The 14,566-nt window shown below is 47.7% G+C and overlaps 1 protein-coding gene across 10 annotated transcripts in view; it reads left to right on the forward strand.

Annotated features, from left to right (window-relative positions):
- Positions 1–7,389, forward strand: part of Gramd2a (GRAM domain containing 2A) — a 35,824-nt gene extending 28,435 nt beyond the window's left edge. For 4 of the 10 annotated variants that reach the window (XM_021226881.2, XM_040730029.1, XM_040730030.1 and 1 more), the window contains exons 6-12: positions 265–363; positions 650–721; positions 1,200–1,295; positions 2,789–2,933; positions 3,175–3,271; positions 4,889–4,993; positions 5,212–7,389. In XM_021226881.2, coding sequence (XP_021082540.1) covers positions 265–363; positions 650–721; positions 1,200–1,295; positions 2,789–2,933; positions 3,175–3,271; positions 4,889–4,993; positions 5,212–5,215 — 618 coding nt within the window. In that variant the 3' untranslated portion in view covers positions 5,216–7,389. Of the gene's footprint in view, positions 1–264; positions 364–649; positions 722–1,199; positions 1,296–2,788; positions 2,934–3,074; positions 4,635–4,888; positions 4,998–5,211 lie in introns of those variants that run through there. The other 6 variants (XM_021226882.2, XR_005870312.1, XM_021226883.2 and 3 more) reach the window with 6 other exon arrangements.
- The last annotated feature ends 7,177 nt before the right edge of the window (positions 7,390–14,566 follow it).

Here is a 14,566-nt window from a genome sequence, read left to right on the forward strand (position 1 = left end):
TGTCTTCGGAGTCTTGGACAGCAGGGGCCATGCACAGAAGAGAATCTGAAGCTGCATGTCTGATCAAGGCTGGCCAAGGAAGCAGGATAGTTGGGAGGGGCCCTGGATGAGAATGTGAAAGGCCCAGAAGCCCCCTGCTTCACCAGGGTGTGCCAGCTATGTCTATCCTTTCACCAGGAGTGCCAGCTATGTCTATCCTTTGTGAAGATAACCAAGGACCTTTATTCTTTGGGATGCTAAGATGCCCCCCACCCCCCCTCTCAGGTAGTCATTCCTGTGGTATCTGTGCAATTGATCAAGAAACATAAGATGGCACGTCTCCTTCCCAACGGACTGGCCATCACCACAAACACCAGCCAGAAGGTTTGTGAGCCTCTGGGCCAACAACTTCTCCTGTCTTTCTCCCCATTCTAGTTCCAGAAACCCACGGCCTAATGCTGGCCTACTCTCAGACCTTTATGTCTCCCTACCATCTAGCTTTCCAGCAGATGTTTCAGGCTAATGAGCTAGAAAAAACTTTCCCGAGTGAAAGTCCAGTTGGTTCTCATGGCCCATACCTCTGGAATGGCCCCCAATCCATGAACATGGCCTGCTGGTACAGCAAGAAGCCCCATCTCACCCTAGTCCTTTTTTTCTTTTCATGTCCCAGTATGTCTTTGTGTCTCTGCTCTCCCGGGACAGTGTGTATGACATGCTGAGGAGGGTCTGCACTCACCTACAGGTATGGAACCCGGAGGCAAGGGTTGACCTGGGAGACTGCACCCAGGTGTTGGGACAAGGCAGTTAGGGGGAGATTAGTGTGCCTCTCTAGCACCAGGAATGGGAACAGAGAGAGGGGGGCTTACTGTCTGGGCTCAATGTACCAGAGGCTGTATTTGAACTGTGTATCACTGCGTGTATCTTTTGGCCAGTCTTGGTGTCTCCTCATATGTACATTTGCCCTCACCCGTGCCTCCTTAGTGTACAAATAGACAGGGGCATGTGACTGCTTCTCAACATACCCCTGGCCAAGGTGAGGAGGGGGAAGGAGGGAGGGGGCAGGGGCATAGAAAATGAGTTGCCTGGGATTTGATCCTCTAGTACAAAGCACCCCCCAACTACTTACCATACACAAACTCTGACCTGGGTTTCACCTGCATGGTAGCTCGTTGGTGAGGGCCTCCCCATGTTTGATCTTGCTTGTTCCTTTTCCTCCCCAGCCTTCCAGCAAGAAGAGTCTAAGTGTAAGGAAATTCCCCGAGGAAGCCGAGTGCGAGTCTCCGGTGAGAGCCGAAGCTGGGAGCAAGGGCCTGAGGGTGAGCAGGGCTCTAAAACTTTAGGGCTACCATGTAAAATTAGGGCATATGTTCTAGAGCTAGGGGCCACACTGTGTTAAAGGTCTCCTAGACTGCATGCCATGTGGAGCACAAAGGTCCTCAGCAGCCTAGCTGAAGTATATCCCCCAGACACTGGTTGGGTTGAGTCTCAGACCAAATGGATGCATAGCCAGTCATCCATCCTCCTTCTTTTCTCAAAGGAAAGAGGACATTCAAAGTCACAGACATATCCTTAGATAAGAACTCCAAAGCCAGGGGCTGGGGAGGTGACTCTGTGGTTAAGAACACTCTGTGGTTAAGAGTGGTTGCTGCTCTTTCACAAGACATACAAGCAGGGAAAACACACACACACACACACACACACACAAATACAAGCAGGCAAAACATACACATACAAAAAAAATACATTAAAAAAAAAAAGAACCTCAAAGCTGTCAAACCCATTTGCTCAAACTCCAGCAGTTTCCTTCAATAACTGAGGGACAGCTGAGGTTTTTTGTTGTTGGGTTTTCTGTTTGTTTGTTTGGTTTGGTTTGGTTTGGTTTGGCTTCTCTGTGTAACAGCTCTGGCTGTCCTGGAACTCACTTTGTAGACCAGGCTAGTTTTGAACTGCCTCTGCCTCCCAAGTGCTGGGATTAAAGGCATGCACCACCACTGCCCAGCTGGGACAACTGAGTTTTGAGAGCAGAGATAAAGTGTCTGTGACCTCAAAGTGTTTAGAGCCTCCTCAGTAACTATGAAGCATTTAGCCAAGCATACAGGATACAGACTACCATGCCAGGGACAGAAGCCAGTGTCCCCTTTTGTATAGACAGGGACTGTGAGTCACCTCTGCCAAGGTCAGTGACTTGTATAGGGTTAGAATCTGGATCAAAAGAAGCCATCATTTGTGCCATCTCAGGCTGTCTTGAACTTATATCTGAGCATGTACCCGGGTTGTCTGACCTAAGATAACCCCTGTACTTCTTCACTGTGGTCTTCAAAGATATTGTTTGGGGGGAAGGGGTTTCATTTTCTTCAGTGTTTTAGCTAGTGGGTAAGTTGTCCAAGTTCATACAAGTGACTCAAATTAAACTCAGTGGGTCCAAAACAACAACAAAGCAACAGGTGTGAAAAGAGGCAGGGACTAGATTCGAAGACAAAATGGATCAGCTGGGGTGGGAGGGAAAATGTTAGGAGAAGGTACCATATGGCTATGGTTATATATGTATGAGATTATTTAAAATGATGTAAAATTCAACTACATATCGTTTCAGTAGTAATATCGAATGGTATAATTACAGTTAATAATACATAAAAGATGTTTTCTGACAGAGGAATGGTACAGCCAGGGAATATTCAGTAGAGTCGTGTTGTTATATTCCACTCCTGAGTAGGCATCTGGATTGGTAAAAGCTGGAGAAAATCTTGATAACCCTGGAGTGGACTTCTTAGGACAAAGGGTACTCACTCACATCCTGTCTTCTCCACAGGAAATCCTTACCCCTGAGATGAAGTGGAGAAACGTGTGCTCAGCCTCCACATCACTGTCACTCCCAGACAACATCTCTTGTGTCTCTCGGATACCCACAGACTCCACAGATAGCTGCTTTCCCTCCAGGAAACCTCCAGGGTCTGGTGAGTTCTGGATCTTGTCTGTGGCAACTGCTTGCAGAGCCTTAGCCTTTTCTCTTACTTCTATGCAAAGAGCCCAGCATGCCCAGCCAGGCTTCTGAGAGCTGTTTCTTTCTTTCTCCAAACCCATATGGAAAATCCAAGAGCTCAAGCAGCTTCAGCACATGAAGGGAGGGGGAGCTGCCCCACTCTGATTGGGGCCCCAAGTGCCCCAGGAAGATGCCTAGCTGCTCTCCCATTGCAGAGACCACCTGTGACGAAGATTCACTGGAGGAAGAGCCCACGATGGACCAGGAATTGAGGCTGTGGGATTCCCGGCTCCTCAAAGTCATCTTTGTGATGTAGGTGTCTATACTGAGGGAGGTCTGTAACCCGGAGTGGTGGTGGTCATGGTGATTAGGTGTTTGAAACAGGGGTGTTGAGGGTTGGGTTATTGCCTAGACCCAAGGGGATGTTCCAAATCAACTCCAAATTCTTGAGTGGTTTCGGAAGGCCTCATGACTCATCCTCCCAGACTTCTGCCTGAGTCCCTGTGTTTAGACTTCAGGCAGTGCTATGGCAAGGGGCAGGGTAAACTATTGAGAAAAGGAAAAGTTGCTGCCCAGACTTGGGGAGCCATCAGATAACTGAGAGAAATATTAGCCCAGGAAACACATGTTTTCTCCACTGCCTACCATTAGGACAACTTGCAGGACCCCTGCTTGTCTGTTTCCCTCTATGTAGCATGGGGTCTTGGGGTCTTTGGGATGGAAGAGTCCATCTGCAGATCAGTTCCCCTGAAGTCTGGAAGTGGTAGATACCAGTGGGTTTAGTATGTGGAGTTAGGAAGCTTCCACAGGTGTTATCAGTCAAGTCAACTTTCCTGTCCAAAGAGGAAAGCCTCATCCCACCCAAGGCTTTTAAATTATTAACCCTTCATCTTCCACATCTTCTGTCTCTGCTGTCTAGGATTTCCAACCTCAGCCTCTCTAGGGGAATGGGCCTGCTGCCTTAGAGATTGACATCACCTTAATGGCCACTGGAGGGGGTATAGAAACCAAGGTGGCTGGGAAGAGGAAGAGTAGGATACTAGTTCTGGTTGTCTGGCTTCCTTCGTGGCTCGGCTGAAGGACCTAGAATTTCTGCTAACTGTAAGGACATTAGAAGTGTCAGGCCATCCCTGTGTCCTCTAAGAAAAATGATGTCAGGATCTGTTTAATGAACAGGAACCAAGGGCTCTCCAAGCCCTCCAATTTTGGGAATTAGGGTAGTTCTCATGCTATTTTTTGCAAACCTCCACCAAATGCCCTTTATTCAGGAGAAAGGCTCAACTCTTAGCCTGGTACTTGATGCACATGCCTGTGGTCCCATGCTGTAACTTAGAGGCTAAGGCAAGGAGGATCATGGATTTGAGATCAGTCTGGAGTAAGTTCCAGACCAGCCTGGGTTATGTATTCAGACTGCCTCAAAAACAAAACTAAGTTAAACTAAAAAGTATATGGAGATGTAACTCAGTTGTAGAATGCTGGTCTAGCATGCACAAAGCCCTGGATTTGATCCCCAGCACTGTATAAATGAAGCATGACAGCAATTGGGAGGTGGAAACAGAAGGCTCAAGATTTCAAGGCCGTCCTTGACTACATATCACTTTTGAGGTCAGCCTGTGCTGCAGGTAATGCAACCCTGTCTCAACAAAAATAAAAATGGGGTTGGAGAGACCGCTCAGCAGTTAAGCCTGCTTGCCTTTCTTGTACAGGAATTCTGTTTCTCAGCACCCATGTCAGACACTTCACAACCATCTGTAACTCCAGTTCTAGACGATCTGATGTGCCCGCATGGTGCTCTTTTTGACACACACACACACACACACACACACACACATACACACACACACATACACACACACACACACACACTCACACACCAAAACTAGAAAATCAAGAAACAGAGCTAACCCCTCATTGCCCCTGTTTCTCCAGGATCTGCTTCTTAGTTGTGTCCTCGTCCTATCTGGCATTCCGCATTTCCCGGCTGGAACAGCAATTATGTTCCTTGAACTGGGGTGGTCCACTACCAGGGGACAGGTGAGGCCCTTTCCCTTCTTAATGCCTTTGGGATTGAAGGTAGGTCAGGGCCAGACTGCTACAACCCTGATTGAACTTGCCTGTGTTTTGAACTGGCTGGATGGTCCTAAGCAGGGTTGGGTATGTGTGCAAGGTACCAGGTCTCACTCTGGCCCACTCTCGAGGGGAGCAGGGTCTCCAGGCCTTTCCTCTGATCTGAGCATCTTTCTTTCGTGCAGGTAACAGTCAGTTGGCCTTCGTCCTCACACCTTGTCTAAGGATGCTCTGGGTGCTGTCTCTACCAATGATTCCTGAGGTTTATACTGCAGTTGTGCTGAGAATGAGAATGAAGGAAAATAATCTAGATCCTTCCTCCAGCCCCCTGCCCCAACACTTCTTTCCTCAATGAGTGATCTGAAGTAACTGTTTACAGATTAACTGGCTCCTACAATTTTGGACTCAAACAAAATGTTAGATCTTTTGTTTTTTTAATCAGATGAGGAGTTCTGTACACTAAGCTTCAGCGACCACTGAAATGATAGAAAACATATTAACTTGGCTTTTTGTAAGCAGTGATTCTGGCACACTGGCAGAGCCCTGGGGGCCTCCTCCAGGGACAAAGGGCATGCTTTGATACCTGGATTGCTGCTGGCTGTCACATGACACACTCTAGTGAGTGTTGGGAGAGGTGGGGGTTGGGGACATAACAGAGGCACAGACTGTCTCTGTGAGCTCTGCTGCCTCCCCACACTCTGTGATCTTACTTAGGCCTCTCAGAATCTTTGTTCTGGAGCCCTCAGGACTTCTCTGCAGGGAGCCAGACACCTCAGGGCATATGAGAAGGCTGGATGTAAAGAACAGAGCTCATGGCAGGGGATTAGCAAGAGACCAAACTTGGTGCTCTGAGCTGAGCTGGATGAGACTAAGATTGGAGGTCCCAGAATCCCTATTCTGCATCAGCCCCCTCTTTGGTTGGACAGGTGGAACAGGGGCTTAGGTATTTGGTACCAGGACTATTCCCAGTGGTCCACAGACATTTCCAAGGGCCTGGCCATAAGCAACAGGAAGGTGGGAAATTTGATTTGAGATCCAGCTGCTGGCATACTTCCTGCATGGCCAACTGCTCTTGTGAGAGTGGCTTGGCAGGACAGTGGGATCTGACAGTGTTAGGCCACTTCCTGGCAGAGCTCACTCATGTCACCTGCAGCCTGTATGTTACAAGCCAGTCTGTAGGGTCCAGTAATCTAAATGAGGTAGAGGTATCCAGGTGGGACAGGTTCAGTGTAGTGATCAGGTAGTTATCTCTCTGACCCCTTGGGGAGAAGATGGGAGGTAATGACGTGGGTGCACACTGATGGTTTTTTCTGTAAAGCATCTTCTTTTTCATTCTAAAAAGGACCCTGGTCCTCGGGACTCTCACCGGCTAAGACAGTGCCTTTGAAGGTTCTAGAAGGGCCTTAGGGAGGAAGCCAGAGGTTTCAAGGAAAAGCACAGGTGGTGCGGGGGCGGCATTAGGAGTAGGCACTGTTTCCTCCCTCTGATGCTGGGAGGTTAACTGGGGGAAGAAACCCAGGTGGGGATTATTGCAGATATGATTGTCTCATTTAGGACAAATCCAAGCAGGACTGGAGAAAGGACAGTAGTTGACAACTCCCTGAGCTCAGACTAGAGGTCCCTTCACCATCTCCCCATTCTAGTTTCTAGGGTTGAACACAGAGCCCAGCCTTGTATGTTGTTTGTACCAAATCTCTACATCTCAGGTGAAAACCAGTGTCCATTTCTTCTGCCAGGACCACACCATCAAATGCCCATCCTTTAATGCCTACCCCTTTGTTTTAATCACTCTCCCTCACTCTTTTCCATGGAATTTTCATGGAAACAATCCTCACCGCCCCAGGACTTTCCCTTCCTGGTCCCTGCCAGAAGATGGGAGAACAAATCTGTTCTCTGAGCCTTGCTAGGTTGAGCCAGGGTTCATGAGAGGTGCCAAGTCACAAGTGGCTGTGCCAACATGCTGTGGAAAACGTGGTCTCCAGCCAGCCCAAGGCTCAGAAAGGGCAGCAGGCTGTACGTAGGTGGCTCTGGAGGTGTACTCAGGACAAGGGCCTTGAGTGATACACGTGAGTCCATTCCTCTGGAGTGTCCTCTCTCTGCTTCTTCTCCCCTTCCGCCCCCATCTAGCTCCTCTAGAGGAACTGTGTGTCTGCTGTGATCATTCGTTGTCCATGAGTATTTATACATTTCCAATTGCATTGGCTAACGGTTCTCTGATTCCCTGAAAGGCCGGTTCAGTAAGAGTGGTTGTCCACCGTGGTATTAGCCTTTGAAACTAAAACAACAACAACAACAAAAATGGGTTAAATCCCTGGTACTGAAAAGATGTTTTTTAAAAAATAAAAACCTTGATTTTTCTAGTGTCCTATGGCGTGGAAATTCACTTTTATAGTGTGTGTGTGTGTGTGTGTGTGTGTGTGTGTGTTTAAACCAGAGGACAACTTTAAGTGGTGTTCCTCAGGCACCAAGCACCTTGAGACAGGGTCTCTCAATGGGCTGTAGTTAGATGAGAGCAGACCTGACTGCCTAGACAGCCCCAGTGGCACTCCTGGTTCCACCTCCACCTCCCCAGCACTACAGTTACAAGCATGTCCCACCACACCTGGCTTTATATATGTATATATATGTACACACACACATCATGCTTATAAGGCAAGCACTTCACTGAGCCATCTCTTCAGTGCCCCCCCCCCACCCTTTTTTGGTTTCTCAAGACAGGGTTTCTCTGTGTAGCTTTGTAGACCAGGCTGGCCTCAAACTCACAGAGATCCACCTGCCTCTGTTTGTTTCCCAAGTGCTAGAATTAAGTCATGCGCTACCACCACCTGGTTTTTTGTTTTTGTTTTTGTTTTTGTTTTTGAGACAGGGTTTCTCTGTATTGCTTTGGGGCCTGTCCTGGAACTCACTCTATAGACCAGGCTGATCTTGAACTCACAGAGATCCACGCCTCTGCCTCCCGAGTGCTGGGATTAAAGGTATGCGCCACCACTGCCTGGCACCAGTTCCCATTTTTATCTTATTTTTTTTTAGATTTTATGTTTATGTATGAGTATTTGAATGTATACCTATGAACCACATGTGTGCAGTGTCCACAGAGGCCAGAAGAGGGCGTTGGATCCCCTGGGACTAGAGTCACAGACATGTGTTAGCTGCCGTGTATACTCTGGAAACTGAACCTGGGTCTTTTGCAGCAACAGAGTCATCTCTCCCAATGCATGGAAGTTTAAGCCAGAAAACTCCTGTGGTCTTTTCTACAAGTGACAGTATAGGAAATCTAAATTCCAACTGTCATAATACTTTTTAAATTTTTATTTATGTGGAACTGGAAGATGGCTTAATAGTTAAAGTTAAGAGCACTGGCTTCGAGTCCTAGAACCCACATGGTGATTCTCAACCACCTGTGATTCAACTGCAGGGCATCTAATGCCCTCTTCTGATCCATAGGCAGGCAAAACACCAAGGCAGACTTTTTTATTTGTTTGCTTTTTGTTTGTTTTTCAAGTCAGGGTTTCTCTGCGTAGCCCTGGCTGTCCTAGAATTCACACTGTAGCCCAAATTGATCTTGAACTCACAGAGATCTGCCTACCTTTGCCTCCCAAGTGCTGAGATTAAAGGCATATGCCACAACTGCCTGGCTAAAATAATTTTTAGTTATTTATTTGACTGGTGGGATGGCTAAATCAGTATAGTACCTGCCATGCAAACTTGAGGATCTGATGCTGGGTGGCGGTGCATGCCTTTAATCCCTGTACTTGGGAAGTAGAGACAGGTGGATCTCTGAGTTTGAGGCCAGCCTGGTCTACAAATCAAATTCCAAGACAGACAGGGCTACACAAAGAGAAACCCTGTCTCGAAAAAAAAAACAAAAAAACAAAAAACAAAAACAAAAATACCCCCATAAACCCATGAGGATCTGATTTCAGATCCCCCAGAAGACATGTAAAAGCTGTGGAGGAGGGACGTGCATCTGGTAACCCCACCATTGAGGAGAACAGAGATGGGTAATCCCTGGACCTCACCAAACAGCCAGCCTAGCCACATCAATGAATTTTGAGACCTTGTCTCAAAAAATACAGTGGAGCGGTGAAGAGATGGCTCAGGGCCCCAGACCACTTTCTCCTCCTGCAGAGGACCCAGGTTGGATTCCTAGCATCCACAACAGACAGCTCACAGCTATCTGTAACTCCGATTCCAGCGGATCTGATGTCCTTCCCTGGCCTCCAGGGGAACCAGGTACACACATGGTGCACACACATGCATATAGGCAAAACACACAGAGAATAAAAATAAGTATTTAAAAAACAAAAAGCAGGGTGGAGGGCCTGGAAAGATGGCTCAGTGGGGGAAGGTGCTTGCCATTCCCACCTGACAACCTAAGTTTGATCCCCGGACCCCAGTGGTAGAAGCAGAGAACCAACTCCAACAAGTTCCTTTGATTTCCAGACACACATCATGGCATGTGTCTGCGTGCACACATGCACACAGACACAATACATGCTTTTAAAAGGTTTAGGATGAAGAGGGGGTGGAGAGATGGCTCAGTGGTCAAGAGAACTTGTTCTTGCACAGGGCCTGGGTTCACTTCCCAGCACCCACATGTAGTTCCAAGGGATAGGATGTCTCTTCTGACTGCTACAGGCTCCTGATTGATCTCTGGGTTCAAGGCCAGTCTGGTCTACAGAGAGAGTTCTGGGATAGCCAGGATTACACAGAGAAACCCTGTCTCAACAAAACAAAACAAAATACAAAATAAGAGATAGGGTTTCTTTGCTGTTTTTCTGTTGCTTGTGCCAAGCTGGTCTATACTCATCTAGGAATCCTCCTGTCTCTGCCTTCCATCTCCCCATGGAAACACTGGGATTACAGATACTCATGCTAACACATCGATCTTTGACAGGGGTTTTGAGGATCTGAACTCACGTCTTCACACTTGCATAGCAAGCACTGTCATCCACTGAGCCATCTTCCCACCCCACTTAAAATTTTTTGATACAGGATCTGACTGCATGGACTAGGCTGCCCTTGAACATCCCAGTCTTCCCGCAATAGCCTCCTGTGTGCTGGGATTTCAGGTTTATGCCACCCTGCCTGATGTAGAGCATATTTTTTAAACACTTCATTTATTTTTGTTTCATGTGCAGTAGTGTTTTTTGCCTGCATGTCTGTCTGTGTGAGGATGCCAGATCCTCTGGAACTTGAGTTACAGACAGTTGTGAGCCACCATGTAGGTGCTGGGATTGAACCTAGGTCCTCCGGAAGAGCAGCCAATGCTCTTAACCCCTGAGCCATCTCTCCAGCCCTATACAGCACATAAAAATGATTTCTTATGGTGTGTGTGCCTGTTCTGGGTATGGAACTCAGGTTGACAGGCTTATGCAGCAAACAGTTCACCCCTGACCCTATTGCTAGACCATATAAACCTTTTTCTTCCAACAATGTCCCCTTCTAGCAGTGTATTCATTCAATAAATATTGAGTCCAGACTTTGTTCCAGCATGCTAGGCACTGGAGATACATCAGCGACTATGTCAGGTAATCTGTGTTCTAAACACATTTAATTTAAATTCCACATAAAGGGGAATTCTAATAAATATGCCAACAGCCAAGGTAACGATAGCTCGGTGTTGGGTTCCATATAGGAAAGACCAGGATGTAAGATAAGGAGGAAACTGACTTCAGACAGGGCAGTTAAGAAAGTCCTCTAAAGTAACACTTAAGCTGTTACCTGAAGGATGAGTAGCTGATTACAAGAGGAGCTGGGACAAGAGTCATTTCTGGGAGAGGCTGGGTGACTGCTGAAGTCGTGAAAGAACATTTATGTCTAAGAAACAGAAACTATCTATGTGACTCTGGAATGCCAGCCAAGTTGGGGGGTGGGGGCGGGGGGTTGTGAGGCATGAAAGAGGCTGAAGGACCAGCTAGATGGCTCAGGATGTGAAGATGCTTGCTGACAAGCCTTAACCATTTGGTTTGGTTTTGTTTTTTGTTTTTCGAGACAGGGTTTCTCTGTGGCTTTGGAGGCTCTCCTGGAACTAGCTCTTGTAGACCAGGCTGGTCTCGAACTCATAGAGATCCACCTGCCTCTGTCTCCCGAGTGCTGGGATTAAAGGCATGCACCACCACTGCCTGGCGCCTTAACTGTTTGTATTTGAACTCTGGAACCCACATAAGGGCAGAAGAAGAGTGTCTACTCCACAAAGTTGTCCTCTGAGTTTCACACGTGCAGTGGCATGTGCAGGCCACCCGCATGTCAAGTCTGTGCACAGTAATAACACCATGTAAAAAAAGTACTTTTAAAAAGGCGGGAGTTAGCCGGGTGTTGGTGGGCCCACCTTTAATCCCAGCACAGCCTGGTCTACAGAGAGAGCTCCAGGACAGCCTCCAAAACAATACAGAGAAACCCTGTCTCGAAAACCCCCAAAAAAGGGGGAGTTGGGGGGTAATTCCCGCTTTTAATCCCAGCACTCGAAAGGCAGGTGGATCTCTGAGTTCCAGGCCAGCCTGGCCTACAAAGGGAGTTTCAAGACAGCCAGGGCTATTTCACAGAGAAACCCTGTCTTGAAAAACAAACAATTGAGGCTGGAGAAATCATTTCTCTTACATGTATAACTACCTGAGTTTGAGCCCCGGAACTGACTCCACAAAGTTGTACTCTGATCTGCACATACACATACCATGACATTCATGTGGCCACACACACATCGCACACAACTGTGACAAGACGAATGTTACCCAAACAGCAACAACAATGCAGTAATAAACTAAATTTAAAGAGGCTATCTAGCCGGGCGTTGGTGGCGCACGCCTTTAATCCCAGCACTCGGGAGGCAGAGGCAGGCGGATCACTGTGAGTTCGAGACCAGCCTGGTGTACTGAGCGAGTTCCAGGACAGCCTCCAAAGCCACAGGGAAACCCTGTCTCGAAAAACCAAAAAAAAAAAAAAAAAAAAAAAAAAAAAAGGCTATCTAGGGATATCAACAGCAAATGATCTGATAGGAAAATAGGCAAACGATTTGTAGGTATTTCTCTGAATAGATTTTTAGAAAATAATCATTAACCAATGAAATACTGGTCAGCATTTCGACTCACATGGAGATCCTATGGAGAGGCTATCACAGTGATTAGGATGGCTCCCATCAAACAGAAAATTACAAGTGTTGGTAAGGCTGTGGCTCAATCGACTTCCATTGTACTGCTGGAATGAGGTTGTTTGCCTCGTGGATGGAGTACAGTCCAGAGGGAGAACATATGCTTGGCTTGCTCAGACCCTGCATTCAGGCCCAGTACCAAGGGAAGGAAAAACATAGTTGCTGTGACAAGATGAATGTTACTCAAACAAAGAAAAGTAAATAAGAAATAATGCAGCCATTTGGTTTTGGCTATGTACTCAAAAGACTTGAACGCTTGGGGTGGTAGGCCGTTTAGTGGTTGCTGGAGCCAGGTGCTTTGTGCAACCAGAGGAAATACACATTTGGATGTAACAGGAAAACATGGCTGAGCAGTTGCAGACTTCTGAAGAACCTGGGGAAGTCCAAGAAATCTCCTAGAACTACACTCCCATCCCTCATCTCCCAGACAGGGCACATCACCCCATCTTCCTCAGTTTTGTGTTGAAATGAGCTAATCTCACCGGCAGAAATCACGAGATGGATCTGTGGCAGTAATTGAACAGAGGGCGGGTCCTGGAGGGACAGGGATTCTAGTGGAAAGCTCTGAGGAGAGAGGGGTGCCAACATAGCCAGTGCGGTCCTCCCAACTGACCTCTGTGTCACTAGGACACATGCCACATGGATGAACTCCCCACAGCTGCTCTGCCACAGAAGTTAGGAGATCTGGACAAGGGAAATTTCTTCCAAGAGGTTCTCTTGTTTGCCTCAAGACCACTCAACATGTCTTGACTCCAACAAGACGGAGAGAGCAAAAATATCCCACTAGGTGGCAGCAACGTCCAGCAAAGGACTTCATCCCAGCAAAAGTCCCTCCCGGCCTATTTCTTCTTTGGGTGAAATCTGGCCCAGGCTTCTGATTTGTAATGGAAGTACAGACTCTTCGGGCAGACAGTGGGACCATCTCTGTCATTGCCTCCTCCTTGCTCCCGGCTTAGCGAAAGGGGGGCAAACATTTCTAAGGACTCTCCAGATTTTCTGAAGGTTTGGTTGCCAGGAAGGCAGGCTAGTTTGGTGTGAAGAGCAGGTGTGTCTGGATTGCACCGGTGGAGAGGCACGGGTGGGGAGCTGAATTTCTAAGGGCATGGAACCCAGGCTCCCTGCCCCCATCCACTCTTGCTGTTAATAGCATCCTCTCTTTGGGCACAGAATGAGAGAAATCTGGCTCCAGTGGGGTGTGAACCAAGATGTCAACAACACTCCTTTTCCTGCTTTCCTCAGAGAGGCAGGTTTGAAATGTGACTGTTACATATGCTGTGTCCGCCGAGGGTGTGTGAGTGAGGGAGGCATTTCAGCTTCTGAAACAATAACCAGAGAAACCGGAGTCCTTCCCCCTGCATGACTGATCTCTGGATGAACGGCACCTGGTGCCCAGCGGGGGCCCTGCTTACTGAGCCCCTTCATGTCGGCAGGGCTCCTTGCCTCCCTGGAATGTGTTCCTTCTTGTTTGGCACTCAGCACCTGGCTCCCAGCCAAACCTGGGGCTGCTTGGAATGTGATGCCCCCACTCACTTCTCTCCCAGGATCTCAAGGCTCTCTCTCCTGCTTCAGGGAAAGGGCAGGCCTATGTGCAGCCTCATCCCGCGTCTGAGACATCTCTGTAAGGACCCCAGACTAACTTCTGTGACTGAACACAGAAGCACGTGGGTGAGGGAAGAAGGGGCACACTGCAGAGCCGGGTCCCCAGCAAAGCAGAGGCTGTGGCACATTGATATATTATCCCCTTGGCGACCTTCTAAATTGGGCTAGAGTGGGCCAAGAGTTACTCACAAGCTGTTCATTAACTTGCTAAATGCAGAAAGGTTGGCTTGGGCACCACTTTGGGAAAATGTGACACCCACTGCTCCTGGATTCAGTGGAGCATGAAGGCGTATTAATTGGTGTAGGATTTCTGATGGAAGTTTTTCTTTGATGCTAGTTCCAAATAGCAGGCTAATCCCGAATGCCATGTTCTCTCCAACACATAACTTCTTGAGACCAGTTTATCAAGTATCTGCTGTGAGCTCCAGGATGTATGCTTCTATAGATACTAGAACATTGACTACCTTTTTTTTTTTTTTGAACATTTAACAGCACACCAGGCCCTATACAGTGTGCTTTTATGTTCAGGATCTCATTTGACTGTCAATCCAGCAACTAAGCTTTCACACTTGACTGTCAATACTGAGACAAATAAGTCTGATATATGATGTGGATCCCCTTTAGGGAGTTCAATGAGGAGCAAGCTAGAGGCATTAGCTATGTAACACTGTAGGACTCATGGGTAAGACTGACTCAGCAGATGGGTGTGCAGCTCGCGTGGGCTTCAAAGACTGAGATTTGGATGAGAGGAGAGACATGTGCCTGTGGGGTAATGCCAGGAAGAGGAAGGTGCA

Source organism: Mesocricetus auratus, unplaced genomic scaffold, assembly GCF_017639785.1.
Source record: "Mesocricetus auratus isolate SY011 unplaced genomic scaffold, BCM_Maur_2.0 Super-Scaffold_100022, whole genome shotgun sequence".
NCBI lineage: Eukaryota > Metazoa > Chordata > Mammalia > Rodentia > Cricetidae > Mesocricetus > Mesocricetus auratus.